Raw genomic sequence first — 21,869 nt, 5'->3', positions numbered from 1 at the left:
CAGCCCAGAGACAAAAAACAAAACAAAAAACAAAACCCCTACAAAAAGACCCAAAACTAATATAAAAAACAAAGAAAACAAAAACATCCCCCCCCCCCCCACTCCTCTCGACCAGGACGTATGATGAAGCCTGCCCAAAAACGTTTTGTTTTAGTATGAGTTTTACGGCACTTGCAACACAATAAGGTCATATAAGTACCGAAGATTAGAGGTGTTACAAGAAAATACATGTAACAAACTCAAAATAGAAGGAGGGGAGATAAGGAACATATAGATATGTTTGCCAGGAAAGAAGGAGCAAACCACACCAGAGCACCCACCAACCACCCACAAACATGTTGCAGCAGCTATGATGCTATGACAAGCTGTGCACACCACACCACACCACACCACACCACACCACACCGACCCACCCACCCACCTGTTGCACCTGCACTTAGTTTATTCAATTGTCTCTCTACGTATTTATTGTTTCCGCGTTCAGTCTATCTATCTTTATTATATCCCATTCGTCCTCGTCCATTTTAAAATTTTACTTTCGGGATTCTGGATACAGACAATGTACTAAAGCAATACTTACAATACTCATATCATTCCCTCCCCCCCCCCCCAATGGTATTGACAGCAGGCCCCGTTTCACCTCTCCTCCGTCCCTGAAACACTCTACCTCCGAAGAAAAAACTAACCGTTTAGTTTAGCTTAGTTTTAGTAAGAGTTTTACGGCACTCGCAACTGCATAAGGTATTATGAGCGCCAGAAGATTAGAGGTGTTACAAGAGAGTAACAAACACAAAAAAGAAGGAGGGGAGATAAGGACGATAGATGTTTGATAGGAAAGAAGGAGCAAACCACACCAGAGCACCCGCCAACCACCCACAAACTAACCGGATTTTTTAAAAACCCAACAACACATAAACATTAGATCTAGACTAAATAAAACAAACGACATCATCAACAACTACCCACCCTCTGAAAAAAATAACAAAAGGAGCCATGGCCGAAGATTAGGTTTTTTTTAAAGAGAGTAACAAACACACACAAAAAAGAAGAAAATATAAGGACGATAGATGTTTGATAGGAAAGAAAGAGCAAACCGTACCAGAGCACCAGCCAACCACCCACGAAAGTAAGACAACTGCACAAGGTCATAATATGAGCCCGCGTGACACATTAAACACTTTAAGTTGGTGGCAGAAAATTTTGAATTCTGCCCGGGTGGCGGCCGAGGCCTACTCTTATCGATTTTGGACCACCAAGGGATCTTTAACTTGCGCAACTTGAACACGACACCTCCGAGATTTTTCGATTTTTTGTAGCAGTAGACAGGCTGCAGAAAGAGTCAAGAGCCCAGAGGATGGGGCAAAAGAGGTAAGGGGGTAGGGGCAGAGAGTGGAAACGAAAGCAGACGACAGAACATTGCTAGAACAGGAAAGGAGGTGAAAGGAGACAATTTTAGAGAAGAAAAATTTCTGTCGCAATCCGTACTCGAACCCGGGACCTTATTGAATGAGAGGCAAACACCTGAACCTCTTGGCCACGAGAACCCCCACTGACTCTCTACGCTGGACAATAAATGTTATTTACCTCTATTGTTGGGGAAAGTAAGACAGTTTTTATAAGAGTTTTACGGAACTTGCAACACACTAAAGCCATACAACAAGAGCCGAAGATTAGGGGTTTTACCAAAGATAGTACATAACAAGATGGGCCACTTCTCTCTTTGAGCCAATTAAAAAAGTGTCCTCAAAATTTGGTGGCGCCCTCTTCACAAAAGCGCACTCTTTGCGAACAGAGTTACCCTACTTGAGTTTTAAAAAATCAAAGTGAAACTAGCAAGTTTTGGGATAAATTTCGGAAGAACGCTTTTTTTTAATGGTTACGCTGACAAAAAACCTCTTCCGGAGGAAAGGGTGATGGTTTTCTTCGTTTAATTTGACTTTAGAATGAAAGGCGAGAGGTCATTAAAATAAACAAAACTAAAACTCCGCACTGAACGTACCCAAACTGCTGATGAACAGCAGTCGATCTGCGCACGCAAGGAGGTGCTATTCCTATTCTTCTTCTGGAAAAACGAAAGAGAGCTTCAAAACAGACTGCAGCGCCATCTGCAGCAAAGAGCATACTTCCTGCGGACACTTTTTTGGCTGAGTGGCCCATCTTGTTATTTACTATCATTGGTTTTACAAGAGATTAACAAACACAAAAAGAAGGAAATGTAAGGACGATAGATATTTGAGAGGAAAGAAAGAGCAAACCGTAACAGAGAACTAGCAAACCACCCACGAAAGTAAGACAGACTGGCAGAAACAACAGAGGAAAAGAGAAGAAATAGGACCTAACCGAGGCGCCTTCCAAACACCCGCGTTCTTTCCGGATCCATACAATAATATAATGACACAGGATGGCGTTTCAAAGGAGGAGAGTGGGTGATTGGTATATGATCTGGTGCGGTTTGCTCCTTTCTTTCCTTTCAAACCTCTATCGCCCATATCTCTCCTTTTTATGTATGTTACTCTCTTACAACACATCAACTCTTCGGTACTTATATGACCAGTGTTGAAAGTGCCGTAAAACTCTTAATAAAACTTGAAAAACAACAGCAACAACCACCATGGGTGGAGCAATCAGTTTCCACAGACAACATCACTTTACTATATGGTGGGTGGGTGGGAGAGTCAGGAGGAATATTGCAGGAAAGACGTGACAAATTCAGAAACCATTCGTTGACAAGTTCCTTACCAACAGTACCACGTAGAGCACCCAATGAAGAAACGGTCTACCCCCCACAAGGACAGTGCTACTGACTGCAGAAATTGTCTTTAGGCCATTCCCAAAGTGGGGTATCAACATGTTCTTATGCACAGTAGAATTGTAAATGGGCTGATTTATAAATGTCATGCTCATACTGTGCTGGAATAACATAGGGGGAACCGATTCTTTCTCTTTTTTCATCCTTACAAGTTGCTATCGTCATTTTTCCTCGGCTTCTTTTGTATATTAAAATGTGTCAATCTCGTGAGAACTGCTATTCTCGGGTGCCTTGACAGTCGAAGCAGACTTTGTGCTGTTGAGGCTAGAGAGGTGAACAGGTAAGCCTGATTCCCCGTTTGGACTTCTCTGTTGACATCCACCCCTTGGCGCTCATATGACCTTATGCAGTTGCGAGCGCTGTAAAACCTCAATAAAACAAACAAACGAAGAAAAGGTCTGGATAGGTTGTATATTATTGTTGCAGGTCGTCTCTCTAAAATTAAAAACCCTGAAGTGGCAAGAAAGTTGGTTTACTACATACAACGTGATCTTTTAGTAAGTCTTACGGCACTTGTAACACAATTAGATCATAATAATTGTAAGTGCCATGATCACGGCATACTGAACAAAAAATACGGCTGTTTCACCCACAGTATACACTTTGACAGCAACACCAACAGTGATAGCAACAGAAGACAGAAGTGGGTGGTTGGAGGGTGCTCTGGAGTAGTTTGCCACTTCTTTCCTATCAAACATCTACTGTCCTAATCCCTCCTCCTTCTTTTTTGTGTTTGTTACTCCCTTTTAACATCTTTAATCTTCGGCACTTGTATGACCTTATTGTGTTGCAAGTGTTGTAAAACTTTTAGAAAAAAAAAAAGAAGACGGACTGCTGTTCTATAGGCCACACGAGACTACAATCATAGTGAGCTAGAGACATAACTAATAGCAGTTGGCCAGTTTTGTTTTGTTAGGTAGTAGAGAAAATGATGTCTTGATAAAAACTTAATAAAGCCTTCTTTACAAAAACCCCCATGGATTTATTGTATCTTTTATCAACCCATCTAGATCTATCCATTGAATTATGAAAGCATTCTATGACTAGATGTATTCAATGTTTTCTTATTAAAATAAATGTTTTACACTCTCTGTTGACACGATTAAGATCAAGTAGGAGACCAGCTGCTTTGACCCTGCTTTCCTGCCCTATCCGGGCGGAGATGTGTACATTCTAGCAAACAGAGATACTGTACAGGATAAAAATCTTCCTACTTAGAATCAAACTCCTGCCTTCTGCATGCATTTTGAGATCAAACTCACATTTTCTTCACGCAACGGAAAAGAGCCTAAATGCATACTTCATCATTATTGTTTTAGTAAGGTTTTACGGCGCTCACAACTGCATCGGGTCATATGAGCGTCAAGGGGTGGATGTCAACAGAGAAGTCCAAATGGGGAATCAGGCTTACTCTGCTCACCTCTATAGCCTCAACAGTACAGAGTCCACTTCGACAATCAAGGTACCCAGAAAAAGCAGTTCACAAGAGAGTGACAAACATACAAAAGAAGTAGAGGAAAAATGACGATAGTAAGGATGAGGAAAGAAAAAGCAATTACAAAGTACAATTCAGATACACAAAACATGCAGCTCAAACAGTGAAGCACACAGTGAGACACAACATGAGTCTGAAAGATGAACTAAATGTCAGTTATAATTTAATTACAATGCTTACATTTACAAATAAAAACATAACTACAAAATATAGTATCTTTACATATAAATAGTAGAACAAACAACAAGTTTTTTTACACTCACAATTCACTGTTTAAGTACAACAGCCACACCAGTCCTAGCCTTGACAATAAAAGTAGCACTCAGATCATTGGGCAATGGCAAAGGAATAGCGATTTTTAGTTTGTTTTGTAAGCTTGTGTTTCAATTCACAGCAGTCGGTTACGTTGGTCTTTCTTTGTAACATAGATGTATTTTCCAAACAAACAAAAAAGAGAAAAAAAAAGAAATGTAAGTCATACAGAAATTACCATAAAAACTAGATACATTCTACCCATGAAGAAAATGACATTGCAAAATTAAATATGTCACCTTTAAAATTAAATCATCGCATTACAAAATTACTGATAACTTCAAAGAGGAAGCTTCCCTCTCCATCCAAATTTTGGTTTAGAATCAAATATTCGAATATCATATCTTTTGCAAACAGCATGATCTTTTTTGGTTGGGAAGCATGCAGAGAAGCAAGAATAATAACCTAGAACTAATAAAACAACATAATAGTCTGTAACTAATTATACGAACCACACCCAGTAGTATTTTCAAGCATCGAATTTGATTTATTTGATTTTTAAAAATGAATTTATCATTGACCATATACTTATGATGGACAGCTCAATCGATCTATATTACAAAAGTAGCGGCAAATAATATTCTTCAAGTAATTACAAGCGAACTGTACCATGAGAATGCAAACTCTGCAAAAAATAATACACAGCTTTTTGAAGATGTCATATACTTTTGTAACACTTTTAACAGTTTTTGCAACCTCTGCAACATGTGAAAGAGGAAAGAACCGGTAACTTCCTTTTCAGATATTACCCGAACAAAGTGCATAGCATGTAAGGCAGGCTGGAGAAAGACTCGATGCCTCGGGCAGCGCACAACACTATAAATATTATTTACAACACAGGACATGGTAGGATAATATATAATAAATGTCTACATATATCATAAATTACGGCGTAAGCACTATGGTGCTATCACAGTTGAGTGGCCCCAAACCAAAGATTGTGTTATTCTAAGATCAGTTACTCAGTTCTCATTGTAAACACAATTCAGCATAGAGATCCGAAAGGAATTCACTTTCCACAATTCACAGAACTGTTAATTTTACTTCACATTTACACCGTTGTACAGACACTTAGCTAACTTGGAATTACAAAGTTGTATCTGACATTTTTTTTACCATGAGGTCAGAAACCAACGTATGTTGTATCTGCTCTATCAAAATCATAAGATTATTCAGATTCATTTTCAAGATACTCAAAGAATTGCATTAGAAAAAGCTTGACATGTAATGAAACTCAAATTTTTAAAACTTTAAATTTCTCAAAACTAGGTACTGCGCAGATAGAACTTTGTAATTCTAAGGTAGGGACTTGTTGCTCTTCAGCCTTCTCACTAAATTATTTCAATGCAACACAAGGGACCTTTCTTAGAACAAGACTTCTTTGCCAAAAGCAGCAGGAAGACGGACATAAGCATATACATTACAATGTAAGTCAAACAAACAAAAAGTAAGCCTTCTTAACAAAGCAACTTTTATCTCGTTTACTTTTCCTTTCTTTTTCTCCAACTTCTTTAAGTTTTGAGTTTAACGCTCTAAAATATTTCTATAATCACAAAACTAGATCAGTGTGCGAATCTTAAGAGGGAGAGTAAAATTGACTTTTCAGCCCACCACTACTAAGAATCAGAAATGTTTAAAACAGGTAATTCATCGATTAAGAGGCCCAACTTTGGTGACAGAGCAAGTTTTTAAGATAGAACTGAGATTTATTTTGTACCCACTACAAGGTCTACAAAACTTTATTCCCTGACCTTGTACAAGTTGGTATAACTTACTTTTTATATCTCACAGACTTTCAACAACATAAAAAGTTGAGTGTGAAGGTCATGAGATATAAGGTTATTAATATTATCTAAAAAGGAATTTGATATTCGGATGAGATTCTTGATACAAAGTTAATTTGACATAAATAATTGCAGGAATAATTGTTCTGACAGCTCATGTGACATAAGTCCTAATTAATGTACAGTACATTACTTTGAAATTATGGGCTTAAAAGAATCAACCTCAATAGACAACCTTTTTGTTTTTACTCTGGTTTCTAGACAGACTCTAGATATCTAATAAAATATAAGTAGTCAAACCTCTGAAATATTATAAAGACTGAACAGTGCAAAGACAAACAAGAGCTTCATTGGCAGATCCTGAGTTTGGCACGTAAGTGGAGAAAAAAAAAGCTGTCTTTGCTCAGAAAAAAACTGGCACAATGGACAATGGATTCCATTCCCTCCTCCAGGAACATGATTCTCATGCCATGGACTCATACTCATCCAGCAACTTTTCGATGCTGTCGTTGAGTTCCTGCACACCAGAGGGTCCTCGTCCATCACCGGCAGAACGTACATCGACAGCTTTCTTCTTTTTATTTCTGGAGAACAGAAAAATCAAACCAGATCTTCCTGTTATGTCGGCAGCACACCAGAGACAAAGATAGGTAAGAAAACAGCTTGATCGCAATACAGAAAGTCCTTCACGAGAACAGATTTTATACACAATCAGCAGCATATCAAAAGAAGGGTTGTGTCTCCATCTCAGATGGGATTTTCATTTTTAAAAACTGCGGAAAACTATAAACATCTTTTCCTTTTTCATTGTCTGACTGACTTCAAAACAGACAACATAAAAATACTGGATTAAAACCAGTTCCTTTAGCAATCTGTTCATGACAATCACTTGTACAAACGACCACTTCCCATTTCCCCTTGCGTTTTTACAAAGAATATCATAATGATACATTCCAAGATATCTACTTGTCTGTGACAACCTCTTTTCTCCTTGACAACGGGTAGCTGTCACTTTTCGGTTTTGTACAAACTTTTCTTGGTATTACAGTCGGCCAAGACTAGGATAATCACTTTCCTCCTCAACAATGGGCGGCCGTCTTGGACAGTTTTTGACTTTATTAACATCTCACATCCCCCCTGATTGTGATTGGGAAAGGAGTACAGCCTGGTGAAGGCAGGAGGAGCAGCCTGCGCGACTGTATCAGACGCTACAACAATCAGTTGATGATGGAGACAATCAGCCTGCCCACACTGAAAGGACCATTATGAAGAAGGGTGTGGAAGCATGGAGCGCCCCGTTTTCCAAGGACCCCAGTTCTACATTCAAGTATTCAAGTAAATATTCAGTCCCCCCTCCTCCCCATAATAAAACCTCTCTCTTACCCAGTCGTTTCTCCATCCGAGTCTTCTGCTCCTGACAGGAACTTGAGTTCTCCCGTCTTGGTCTTGACGGCGGTCAGTGTGCCACTGCTGCTGACACTGGCTGCCCGACTGCTGCGCTGTGCAACACTGGGATCATCTGGAGACAAACAGGTAAACAACCACAATAAAGTGTTTGCTGTGTAGCTTTGAGTAAAAAGAAACAGGTACTAGAGAGTTCTTGTTCTTGAAGAAGAAAAAAGAACTAAAAAGATTTGGAATGCCATCATCTTGAACGACTTCGAGAGCTTGGGGTTGGATGGGGCGCCTGCAGAAGTTCAAGACTTAGTGGGAGCAGCAGAAGGCTAGGAATCAAACATTGCTTGGAACCGTCAGCATCTACACACTTCGAGATGTGCTCCTTCAGGGGACGGAGCGCTTATGGGGATGCCCCTTGTGCAGTGATGTCGGTCCTTCACACAAGTAACAAGTAACTAGTAACTAGAGAGTGACAAACACAAAAAGAAGGAGTAGAGATAAGGATCATTAATGTCTGACTGAAAAAAAAACCCCACAACCCTATCATTTCTACATCTGTTGCTCACATAGATATTCTTGTACACTCATAATGGAAACAGAGAAGGAGGAAAATAAAAAGTAAATGAAACAAAAGTAGCTGACAAAAGTGGAGGGGAAAGAAGCAAAAGAAAAGAAAAGCAACACTACTGACCATCCTCTGTGACATAGTTGGCCGGGAAGAAGCCCTGTTGTCCATCACTGAGCTCCCCCATCCACCAGTTCTCGTTGTCTTTGTACAGCAGTTTGATGACGTCGCCCTTGTACAGGGTCAGATCGTCCGACCTCTGAGCCCGGTAGTCGTAGAGGGCCACCACATGCTTGTGTTTCACCGTCTTGCCAACAGGGGACTCAAATGAGAACTGTGGCTTGTTCAGGGACTGAGGAAAGGGGACAAAAAATGAGTAAAATGCATTTACGTGTTTTTGTTTAAGTAATAGTTTTATGGCACGTGTAACACAATTAAGTCATATGAGCGCCGAAGATTAGAGGTGTCACAACAGAGTGACAAAGACATTGAAGAAGGAAGAGAGATAAAGAAGATAGATGTTTAATAGAAAAGAAGGAGTAAACCACACCAGAGCACCTGCCAACCATTCACTAGGTAAGTGTAATGGCAGACAGAAAGAGAAGCAGAATAAAAGAGAAGGAGATGCAATGTTTCAAGTTTTAGCCCATGGCAAGTCAGCATGAAAACAGATTGCATTTTGACACCACATCACAGCTTCTACAACCTGCCTGCAAATTAACAAAAAAAGAGACAAGACTAAAAGACTCATTTGCTTGAGTAATCAAGCAGAGCTTATGAATTGACAGTGTGTGGCTAGGTACGAGCAAGAAGGCAGACAAATGAAAAAGGTAGATGACTACCAAAAGAAATCAGACATGTTAAAGATTGACTGTTTAGTTTAAGACTCCACCATATGCCATTTTGAAAACTGCTGTATGATGGAGCATTAAATGATGAGGGTAGCCGAATACCAATGAAGTCAGACGTGTCCTCTTCACCCATTAACACTTACAGTACTTTTGGTAACTTAAGTCGCAAGGCCGTAGTATATGCTCACTACCACTGGCGACTTCAGTCGCCGTCACAACCAGGCATAATTCAACAACGAATGAACACACTGAACTGAAGTAAATACCTCTGTGAATTTTCAAAGCAGGTTCCTTGGGCTGTCAATATCTTTTTTAATTGAAAGAAATTCAACTACGGTTTCAGCGTTCTACACTGGTGCAGTACTTGAGGGTTTTTCACTATATGAGCCTTCGATACCGTAAGTGTTAAGTGCATGAAATCATAAACAAAAATGGTCAGCACTATCTTCATCTACTGTGTACAGATCGGTGTGTACTGCTGCAACAAGTGGGTGGGCCTACACTGTGAAAAAATCACGAAGACTCTATGGCAGCACTGAACAACATGTGAGGCAGCGTGATGAAATCAGGCGCTCGTCAAAATAATGCAAGTAAAGAAACTGTTATTTTTCAGCTGGTGTGGTCATTTTTATCGAAATTTTACTTTTTAGGCTCAACAACTTTTATGTCCACTTAAGGACCCATATCTGTGAGGATTTTATTGAAATGCGTTGATTAAACGCACAAAAATGCAAATTATCAGTTTTCAAGGACTCTCAGGCTATGTAAAAAACAAAACTTTGGCAGCCATATTCTAGTTAATTTTGCCTTTGAAACCAGGCAACCATACCTCCTTCAATTGCAAATATCTCAACTTTTATTCAAGATAAATGGGTATTTCTTTCATCAAAAGCATGACAAATGAACACGCTTTAAGGCAATACCAATAACTCAACACGCCCAAAATTTGACAAGCACCTGATTCAACCACGTCGGGACACATATCGAAATAAAAACAACCAAAACCCTTTCCAAGCCTCCAACAACCATCAGTTATGCTCACACAAAATGAAAATTCTGATCGCATTAAAAAAAACAAGACTCAGCCTCTGTATCAAAGAGAAGAAAAATTAAATCAAATCATCCAAGCGGCACATTTTCAAGTTTTAAAATGATAATTACAAGCCACATGAATTCTATACTTCTCAATATTCCCCTCCCACTCTGAGCGCACCCCCAACCTCCCCTCTCCTGGAAGGTTTTGGACTAGATTGACACACGTGACTGGCTGGCAGTATCTACATAGATGGCAGATGACTCACAGCGTTGAGAGACAGGTGTGGCGGCCGTCCATACACGCTTGGGCTGTGACTCCGTTGCCCGTGGCGACCCACTGAAAAGAGAGAGTTAAGTTTTGTTTTAGTAGAGTTTTTACTGCGCTCACAACTGCATAAGGACATATGAGTCCAAGGGATGGATGTCAACAGAGAAGTCTATACAGGGAATCAGGCTTACTCTGCTCGTCTCTCTAGCTTCAACAGCAGTCTGCTTTGACTATCAAGGCACCCTGTAAATAGCGGGTCACAAGAGAGTGACAAACATGCAAAAGAAGTAGAGGAAAAATGACGATTGTAAAGATAAGGAAAGAAAAAGCAGCAGTTCCCCGTATGCAGTACAGGCACAGTTATGAGCATGACATTGATAAATCAGCCCATTTACAATTCTACTGAGCATAAGAACATGTTAATGTCCCCCCTTTGGGAATGGCCTAAAGACACTTCAGTCAGTAGTACTGCCCCGGGGGGGTACAAAAAGAGAGACAGATAGGTAACTGAAAAGGGACCCATACATTGAAATTACTCGAGGAGCTGACATGCACAGTGCACATCTCATCCAGATTTATGTTTCATCCCAATCAGTAAGATCAGGCGATCAGTATCTTTTTAGAGTTCCCAGAAAAGGAAGTAAAAATTTAGCTGAAAGATCGTTTGCCCACATTGCTCCATCAGTTTGGAACTCTCTTCCACAACCCTTGAGACATACAACATCTGAGTCTAAATTTAAAATATCTTGAAAGACACATTTAATGGCATCATTTTTATAAATCCGTAGATTCATGTTCAGTGCAATGTTATGTAAATGACCATGTATCCATTTCTGCATTTTGATAATTGCACTGTGTCTATTATTTTATTATAATATATTTGTATATGCTCATTTTGTAACGTTGTGTAAGTGTACGCGTGTGCTGAGCAAGTAGACGTATGTGTGTATGTGTGTGTGTGTGTGTGTGTGTGTGTGTGTGTGTGTGTGTGTGTGTGTGTGTGTGTCTGTGCACATGTGTTTGGCGTGCGTACGTGTGTGCTTGTAATGTGTGTATGCATGTGTGAATATTGTTCGTACATGCATTGATGTAAAGCCCCTAGAGCTGTGTTCACAAGGGAGTGGGCGCTATAAAAATGATCATCATTATTATTATTTACATTGGGAGCACTATACACTCCCATGAGTTGACGAGGAAAACAAGCGAAAGAGTAAAACCATATGATTTGGGTGAAAAAAAGCGCATATATTATACTTTTTTCCCAAACATTGTACCGTGAATAAAGGAAGAGTATTAAAAAAAAAGAGTACAAATATAAATCTAGAAGGTATCTGAGTAGCAGCAGAGAAATGGACCACACTTGTACTGTATTTATGAAGAAGTAATCCTGTCTTTGACTATTTTGATAAGGCCGATGGTGCAGAGAAAAGCTACAAAACGCTTAAAAACATAATATATTAAAGACGATACAAACATACAGACACACCCATATATATACATATGTGCACATACACAAACACACACACACACACACACAGGTGCACATGTGGGCAGGAACACATAAACATGATAATACGAACATCCCTCTGTCAGCTTTTACAATGTAGGGCTATTCCACAGCTGACAGGACATTTGGACTATACTTTCTTGCAATGATAACACTGTAATTCAATATCAATTAATTTATTTCAACTTACAATTATCAGAACATTTGACAGACCTATTAAGAATCATATTAAATGCAGTCATTTGAAGAAAAAAAAAGTACTCTATTCAAATGCTGTGACATGTTCAGTTTCGGCAACTGACGGGACAAATGAGGTATTTTTTCAGTCCTGTCAGTAACCGTGGAATAGCGTCTGTGCCGAGCTCAAAAAGCAAAATTTTCATCAAGGAGAACAAAGCAACTGTACCTACGTTTTGTATTTCTTTCTTGCTTTTTTTTTTCAGCATTAAGTTTAGATTTAGTAAGAGTTTTACGGGACTTGCAACACAATAAGGCCATATAAGTGCCGAAGATTAGAGGTGTTACAAGAGAGTAACAAACACAAAAAAGAAGGAGGAAAGATCAGGATAACAGATGTTCGATAGGAAAGAAGGAGCAAACCACACCAGAGCACCCGCCAACCACCCACTTTCGGTATTAAAAATTCCAATTTCGACAAAATATTTCTTATACACTTGCAACAGATATCATGGATTAAGAAACTGCAATAAAACAAAACAAAAAATCAAAATTTCCTGCGTAGTACATTTTAACAGCCGGCCGACAGTAAACTGAACGATGGAAGGGACATTGTGTGACAGGTTGCACAGCATACGTCATACACATATAGACAGGACACTCAGACATAACAAATACTCCAAACACATATGTGAGGCAGCGTGGTGAAATCACGGGCTTGTCAAAATAACCAATTCAGAAAAATAGGTATTTTTCCGCCAGTTACGTAATTTTTATCGACTTTTTATTTTTTGGCTTCACCTCTTTTAGGCCAATATAAAAACACATTTCCATGTGAATTTTACAGAAAAACATTGATTGAAGGCACAAAAATATGTTTTTCAGTTTTCAAACACTCTTTAGCTATCGGAGTTACCAAACTTTGGCGGCCATTTTCTTGCTAATTTCACTACTGACACCAGGCGATCTCACTTCCTTCAATCGCAAATATCTTGAATTCTATTCAAGATAAATGGGCATTTATTTCATTGGAAGTAAGACAAATAAATCAGCTTTGAGATGATACCAATAACTCCACATGTCCAAAAATTGACGAGTGCCTGATTCCACCACGTCGTGACACATATATAATATTCACCACACACTCATATATAATATGTGTCATGATACGATGAAATCAGGCGCTCGTCAATTTTTGGGCACATGGATTTATTTGTATAGTCTTATAGCCTCTTCATTTGTCTTGCTTTTGACGGAAAAAAATGTCAATCTAACTTGAATAGAAGTCGAGATATTTGTGATTGAAGAAGGTGGGGTTGCCTGATTTGAGACATAAAATTAGCGATACGTAAAATTAGTGATAAAATGGCTGCCAAAGTACGCCCACTGCCATTCCTGAAGAGAATACTTGGAAGCTGAAAATATTCACTTTTGTGTCTTTAATCAACTTTTTCCAATAAAATCCAGACAGAAATATGTTTTTAAATGGAACTAAAAGGTGTTGAACCATTTTTTTTAAGTCGAAAAAAATCCCCAAACCAGTGGAAAAATACAGCTTTCTTTGATTTCATTATTTTGACAAGCGCCTGTTTCTACCACGACTCCTCACATAAAATATAATATTCACCATACACTCATATATGTTAAGCGTGCTGACAAATTGAGTTACTTCGTGTCTGGTGGAAATTAGGGATGGGCAGGTACCGGTACCCAGTACCTGAACTCCCGGTTCTACCGAAGGAGGTGTCAGTACCGACACTTGGCCTCCAGTACCGGCTCTGGGAAGGAGCCGACACCAACGGTTATACCAGCTCTGAGAAGGAGCCGACGTGACGGTTGTTTTTTTCTAACCGGGCAACGGGAAGTGTGCAATGTGTAGGCCTTGGCCTAGCAGCTGTGACGTCAGATGCACACAATGCAGCGGGTGACCTTGATACAGGACTTCAGATTCAAAATTGACAATCAAAAACGAAGTTTGCTAAAATTTATAATATGGCTTCAAATCAGGTTCCACGCGAGCCACTTTGCTTATTTTGATACGCTGATTCCGAAAATGAAATCAATTTTAAGCGGCGATAACTATTTTAAAAAATCTGCTTGCAAAGTTTAATCCCACGCGGCGGCAAACTTCAAAGGTATTTTGCATCACAGTTCGCCTCTCCAATTCTGACTGGTGTGGGAGGGGGGTGTGGGCGGCGCTGATCGTTGCGTTAGACGCAAGACGCGAAGTCTATGATGTCACCTACTGGTGTCACTCCCGGTACCGGTGCCGGTACTGGCGGTTCTGGTGCCGAGAAAGTACCGAGACTGGATTTTGCCGGTACTGCCCACCACTAGTGGAAATAGATGAGTCATGCTCCCCAGTGAACTTTCTACAATTTATAACTATGAAATAATAACAGGCATGTTATAGTTAAAGAATATGGCATCAATAGAAATTCAACAAACTTGACACTAGTGTGATTTTTGGCCAATATCTCCATTTTTGGATTGCGAGAAGTAACTCATTTTGTCAGCATGTCTCACATATATATAATAAATGAACCATTGCCAAAAGGTGGAGCCTCGTATGTGTGTCATGGAGGCTAAAAATAAACATTGATCAATTTGAATGTACCTTTGTCCATGCATGTACGCCTATTCTGTGCATTTTGACATCAAATAATATAGATTGTAAAGCACATAGAGCTTGCTATAGAGCAGGTATATGCGCTATGCAAATGCTATCTATTATTATTATCAAATTCCAGAGGATGTCGTCAAACGCTTACTGAGATATGACAGCATCTGTTGTTGAAATGTTAATTGACTTGTACATAACACTGATGAGTAACTGTTATTTTAAAAAAATAAATTAAGAATAGCATGATAGAATGTCAATTTTATTACCAGAACCAGCTGCAATCAGACACAGTAAAAGTCAATTAAATAGTGTTTCGTATTTTTGAAAACTCCACGTTGTGTCCTCATAGCTATGTACAAGACAAGAGGCGAAAAGTATTTAAGAAACTTAGTTTATTTATAAAAAAAGATATTGTTTTCTTCATTTTCAATTGGAGTTAGGTCCACATAGCATAGCTATGAGGTTTAAATTACAGATTTTGCAGAAATTTGAATATTTGGAAAATTATGCGAGTTTAAAGTTTGGCTGGTACAGTGCAATGATGAAACACACACAAAAAATTAGTCTCATGGCATTCGTCTCAAGCATGTCTATTGGGTAAACTTAATAAAATTTAGTGAGCTGAGGGACTGATGAGTTCAGTGTCCAAGTGGATAGTAAGTTACTTTTGTTATTTTACTTTACAGTATTTTTCCGATCCAGCTGCCATTTGACTTAGAGCCCTTCAGGCTGTCAATATGACAAAAAAATTAAAGTTTTTTTTATCAGCTGTGTTTTGCCATTGTATAGAATATTTCCATTGTCAGGGGAGACAGGGAGGTAGGTACTACGCAGGTCACTAAATGCAGGGCAGGTAAAGAGGTGGTGTGATACTGTTTCATCCTGGCAGTCACATAAAGGGCAGTCAGGTGGGGTATCCTCGCGGATCTTATTTAGGTAGGAATTCAGTGGGAAGTGTTGTGTTCGCAGGCGTAGATAGTGCCTTGTTCTCTTCTACTCAGGGAATTTAGTGCATCTTTTGAGTTGGGAGCAGTCATGTGTGCAAAAAGGATAGTACGTTCAGACTCACAATACACACATCTGTGACACAGCATTTAAGCGGGTGGTCACTGAGGTGTGTCCTTGAGCAAGACACGATGACCCTAGCTAAAAAAGCCAGGGTGACCAGAAATGATGAGTTTCTAAAATATTATCCGTATGTTTCGCTGGGTTTTTTTTAGTTTAGTTTTAGTAAGAGTTTTATTGCACTTGCAAAACAATAAGGTCATATAAGTGCCGAAGACTAGAGGTGTTACAAGAGAGTAACAAACACAGAAAAGATGTAGGAGAGATCAGGACGATAGATGTTTGATAGGAAAGAAGGAGCAAACCACACCAGAGCACCCGCCAACCACCCGCTTCTTTATGTTGGTATCTTATTATTCATGTACTGTACTTGTCGCCTCAGAACTATTTTGTCCAAAGTGCCTCTTTACTTAAGTACACTTTGAACAACATAGTTCATGATATGCCGTGCCATTGTAAACCAAATTTCCCCACGAAGATCAATTTTAAAAAATGGAAAAAGTGGAAAGGAATGAAGAGATTTCAAATGTGATATGAAAATTGTCTCGAGACAGGTTGGGATCACTCACTTTCCGAGAAGCCTGGCCTCCAGTCACTGTCGGCGGCCCGCATGTACCCGCGGTGGGATGTGATCTGCTGGGACAGCTGTGTGCCGCTGCCCGCAGGGGCATGAGGGGACAGAACTCCAGGGGGAACAGCCTGAAAGACAACAAACAACACTGCATTATGCGGTAACCCAAACGTCTTATTGTATCACTATATCTGGGTTTTTTAAAATTGCAAATGAAAATTGTGACTTTTTGTCAAATATAACCACTCTTTGTTTTTTCTCATAGTGCTGTTAAAATTCATAAATTTTGGCAGTTTTTGCTCTTCAGACAATATTTCTTTCAAGGCGTCAACACTTGTGAGGTTCATGCTTTTCCAGTGAAGAGAACCACCATCATTGCTGATCACACAACCCCCCCCAACATAAATAGAAAACAGCAACACAGATTTGAATTGTTGTGTATGCTTGTTTGAGTAAATAGGAGCATGTTGACACAATAGCTGTCATTTCATCATCATCATCATCAATGCCTTTTACCCCTGGCAGGGTATAGGCCACATACAAGCTCCTTCCATTTATCTCTGTTACTGTCATTTAGTGCAGAGAAAATGTAAGACAGACGGACAGAAACAAAAGACGGAAAGAAAAGAAGTAGGTTTTACTGAGCGCTAAACTACAAGCCAAAATGCAGAAAATCTTAGTAAAGACCATGCTCTGGATAAATCTCAGGACAGATACTTGGGCGAGTGAACAAACAAAAATGACTGGATTCAATTTTTGCTAATTTTATGCAAACTGGCATTGTATTGGTGATTTGGGGCATTGACCTCTCTGAGGTGCTAAAATCTCCCCTAAATTTCCTAACTCACATCTAAGTATAAGAGTTTTCAGTGCTGAAGGTACGCAATGGATTTTCACAAATTAGTAAAGGGGAAAACCTTTCACAGGAAACGTTTAGACAAAAAGTTTGTTTTTTAAGTAAGAGTTTTACGGCACTCGCAACACAATTAGGTCATATTAGTGCCGAAGATTAGAGGTGTTACAAGAGTGTGACAAACACAAAAAAAATGAAGGAGGAGAGATAAGGACAATAAATGTTTGACATGAACGAAGAAGCAAACCACACCAGAGCATCCGCTAATCATCCTCACAAAAAGTTCACGTACAAATTTCAACCACTTAACATAACATGACAGGCAAACCACAACAATCTTCCATCAGGAGCAGACTGCTACTTAACTGCCTCCCAAAAAGTCAAAGATTGCAACTTATGACAAGGGTAACAATGTACATTCACTAATCTGGAGGCAATTTGGCGCTGATTCTCTTTCAGTGCAGGTCCAGCACAATGACAAAATTCAACACCCCACCCCAAAAGTAAAAAAAAAACAAAAAAACTCCAACAAAAAGCAACAAAACCACTAGAAATTTTTAAAAAACAAACCAAGCAGAAAAAAAGGCAAAACAAGGAGATACCCAGGTTAGACTATGCCAACGGCTTCAATTCATATTACATAACTGTTGGGATCAGATAACATCTATTTACATGCACATCACTAATCGCTCAATTGTCACGTCAGCTTGGAGCTGTTGGTAATTGATCCTGATCATCCGACAACAACAAAAGTTTGTTTTAAAAGTTTTATGGCACTTGCAACTGCATACGCTCATATGAGCACCAAGGGGTGGATGTCAACAAAGAAGTGCAAACGGGGTATCAGGCTTACTCTGCTCACCTCTCTAGCCTCAACAGCAAAAAGTCTGCTTCCACTATCAAGGCATCCCAGAAATAGCAGTTCACAAGAGAATGACAAACATACAAAAGAAGTAGAGGAAAAATGACAATAGTAAGGAAGAGGAAATAAAAAGCAGCAGTTCCCCCTATGTTGTTCCGGCACAGTTATGAGCATGACATTGAGACCCATTTACAATTCTACAGTGCATAAGTACATGTTAATATCCCCCCTTGGGGAGTGGCCTAAAAAAACTTCAGCCGGGGGGGGGGGTGTGTGCAACAACAAAAGTGTTCATTGTCAACTCAACAGGAAAAAACACAAAAAACTCACGGCTGAGCGCGGTGTGAGAGAGTAGTCTGTGTCAAACTGCATCTTCCACGACGACTGAACACCGGAACGCCCGATGGAGTCCATCCGAGAGCTGAGCAATGACTCCGGTACCACCATACCGGGCACCTGGCTCATTTGTAACTGAAATAGACGCAAAGTAATTTAAGAAATGGCACATCAGATTTAGTTTGTTTAGGTACACAGTCGAAAACATTTAAATGAAACATAACAAAACGTAAGAAACACTAGGGAAAAGAAGTCTGAACAGCAGCTGGGAAATATTTGCGAAACTTCTAGAAAAAGAGAATATTTAATTTAAATATTGTAAATATAGATGTTTTACACCCCCCTCCCCCCCTCCCCCGAACACAATTCTGATAGTTTAGGAGACCGGCTGCATCAACTTTGCTTGACAGGGCCAGCCCATATTAAGAGTGATAGAACTTCCCAGCACACAAATGGAGATATTCTACTAAAAAAAAACAACCTCTCAGCATGGGAATCAAACTTAATATTATGTCCTCTAAGCCCAATGGGGAAGTTAGTATGTAACCAAAGACATTTTCTAAACTACCAAAGTTACTTAACCCTTCCAGCCCCAGACATTTTTGTGCATTCCCTCACCCCTGTCCCAGCCAATACAGCAGTATTTCAGAAAAAGAGGTATGCATCCTAAAATGAGAAGTAGTATCTTTGTAATGAGGTTTAGATAATAGCATATAACAATATTTAAAGGTAAATGAACAAATGTTATGGAAATTAAAGTTTTATCAAATTCGCTAATTTTTTTAAATGCACAAATTCGGTACCTCCCTCGAAACAGAATATACGGTCTTGGGACGGTGGGAGGTACATGCACTGCTGAATATATACGCGCATAGGACTGGAAGGGTTAAGAGGAGGAAACTCCAACAAAAATAAATGTGTCGCAGCGCTCGTCAATTTTTTGGTATATGGAGTTATTGGTATCATCTTCAAGCCAGTCCTTTTGCCTTACTTTTGACGAAAAAAATATCCATCTATTGTAGATACAAGTCAAGACATTGGCAATTGAAGGAGGTGGGGGTCGCCTGATTTCAAAGATAAAATTAGCGAAAAAATGGCTGCTAAAGTTGAGTTAGCTTGAAAGCCTGTGGAAACTGAAAATTTGTATCTTTTAAGGTTTTAATCAACTTTTTCAATAAAATTCACACAGAAATGTGTTTTTTAATTGACATGACAGGTGTTGAGCCAAAAAATAAAAATTTGATCAAAATTCCAAAACAAGCGGGAAAATGCCAGTTTTTTCACTTTCATTATTTTGATGAGCGTCTGATTTCACAAATATTCCCTATAAATAGCGTTAAGCCAAATGGCCAGTCAGCATATAAAATAAAACTTCCCAAACAACTATAGATCAATACTGGCCTTTAAGAGATTAGAAGTAGAGCAGCATGCACCAGTCTAGTGTAATATTGACCCACATCCTTCATGAGTTAAATTGAATGTGACGAGAAACTGTTACTAACCGTAGCGGTCTCCAGCTTTTTCATGACCCTGTGATACCGGGCTTTTTCTTGTGTCTCAAACTCTTCTTTGCTCATCACTTTTGACCTTGCTGTCTGGAGGTCAAGTTCTTTTAAGGCACTGAAAATAAAAGCCATATCAAAACATCATTTAACTCCTTCAGTGCATTATATTGATGTACTAGTACGTGAACTTAAAAAGAAAAAGCAGCTAGCAACACGTTTCTTCAACTATGAAAAACAAGTTCAAGCTAGGTGATAAAATAATTTCAATTTTGGATGGCTGAATGCACACAACAGCAGAAGCAACAATAAAGTCAGGAAATGTGCATTCACATGAAATACATGGAAATATAAGTGACATAAAAATCAGAGTAGTGGCTTGCAGTTTTATCACTGACCTTGCTCTGGCTGTTTCTAGATCTTCGATGTCTGTGGTTTCCACTGGAGACATTGGCCGGGGAGAGGCGGCATCTGCTTGAGCGACTGAATTGATGATAATGAAATAAATTTTAGAGCTGGAATGGATAAGTACTCACATCATGCCCTTTTTTAAAACACATGATACGGTTGGGAATCTAACCAGTTAGTTTAATTAAAGACCAAGTTAATAAGCTTTTAAGAATATTTCATCAGAAGATTGAAAAGCAGCAAACAAAAAAGCACCTTGGGCTTCGATATTTTAAAATTTAAAACTAAGAAGTAAAAAAACAGCAAAATACACCCCAAAAACCGTCTTTATTCATATCACACCTTTGTCTGGAAACCAGCAAAAATTGATTTGGGCAAATGCAGAATGATGCCACTGATACATATTGTAATTATTGTATACTATGGCATAAGCTCAATAAGAGCCAGTATAAAAAATCCATTAAAATTTCAGGCAAAAAGACTTCTCAGGATAATTTCATGGAACAAATCTAGGACCTCTGGACAAGAAAACGAGAGCCTCACCCATTAAAAAAAATCCTTTAACAACTTATCTAAACCTTGAACACTTTTATCTCATCGACCTCCAAAGCAAAAGTGTTGGGCACAAATATTCATCCTTCATCGAGACCACGGTAAACTCACTGAGTGGGTCATACTTGTACAGATAGACCGGGTGGTTGCTGCCTAATGAGCACACGGCTAACATATGGTCACGGGGGTGGTAGCAGACATCGGTGACTGGCTTTTGGTAGTTCAGTTGTGTGTAGACAGCCACTTGGTCACCTATAAATATGTGTCAAAGGAACGCGTGTAAATGTCAAAGTAAATGTAGATATCGCATGATTTGTTCATTTTAACTTTGACAAATCTGACATAAGAAACCTAGATTTTGAGTAACATTCTTATTTAGAGAAGAATCACAACAAAAAATGATTCACTACACACTAATAAAGTGTTCTTTCTTTTTGTATTCCCCAAGCTAAAGCCTTTGCTAGAAAACAAAATACAATGAAAATTTGCAAGCTCAATTCCAATCTTCAAAAGTAGGCACTTATCACCAGAAGAGCTGGCATTTCCTATTAAATTCTTTATGTTAAATCATTATTTTTAAGCACAGCATGGAGAACAACCTATTGTTTGTTTGAGTAAGTTTTACAGCGCTTGCAACTGCACAAGGTCATAAGGTCATATGAGCGCCAAGTTGTGGATGTCACAGGGAAGTCCGAACGGGAAATCAGGCTTTCTCTGCTCACCTCTCTAGCTTCAACAGCACAAAGTCTGCTTTGAATATAAAGGCACCCCGGATATAGCAGTTCAAAAGAGAGTGGCAACCATGCAAAAGCAGTCAAGGACAAATGACTATAGTACATGTTAATATCCCACTTTTGGGAATGGCCTAAAGACACGTCAGTCAGTGGCAGGCACTG

The 21,869-nt window shown here is 39.2% G+C and overlaps 1 protein-coding gene across 2 annotated transcripts in view; it reads right to left on the bottom strand.

Moving 5' to 3' along the window:
* Positions 1-4,445: 4,445 nt before the first annotated feature.
* The window catches only part of LOC101855391 (jouberin), a 41,325-nt gene continuing 23,901 nt past the window's right edge, over positions 4,446-21,869 (bottom strand). For both annotated transcript variants that reach the window (XM_035970477.1, XM_035970479.1), the window contains 9 exons: positions 21,085-21,225; positions 20,412-20,496; positions 20,014-20,131; positions 18,506-18,646; positions 16,459-16,588; positions 10,516-10,586; positions 8,490-8,715; positions 7,784-7,919; positions 4,446-6,984 (listed from right to left, as the gene is read on the bottom strand). In XM_035970477.1, the coding sequence (XP_035826370.1) occupies positions 6,864-6,984; positions 7,784-7,919; positions 8,490-8,715; positions 10,516-10,586; positions 16,459-16,588; positions 18,506-18,646; positions 20,014-20,131; positions 20,412-20,496; positions 21,085-21,225 (1,169 nt within the window). In that variant the 3' untranslated portion in view covers positions 4,446-6,863. The remainder of the gene's footprint in view (positions 6,985-7,783; positions 7,920-8,489; positions 8,716-10,515; positions 10,587-16,458; positions 16,589-18,505; positions 18,647-20,013; positions 20,132-20,411; positions 20,497-21,084; positions 21,226-21,869) is intronic.

Source organism: Aplysia californica, unplaced genomic scaffold (genome assembly GCF_000002075.1).
Source record: "Aplysia californica isolate F4 #8 unplaced genomic scaffold, AplCal3.0 scaffold00012, whole genome shotgun sequence".
Taxonomy (NCBI): Eukaryota; Metazoa; Mollusca; class Gastropoda; order Aplysiida; family Aplysiidae; genus Aplysia; species Aplysia californica.
The sequence above is the reverse complement of the archived record's forward strand: the minus strand, read 5'-3'. Positions and strand labels throughout refer to the sequence as shown.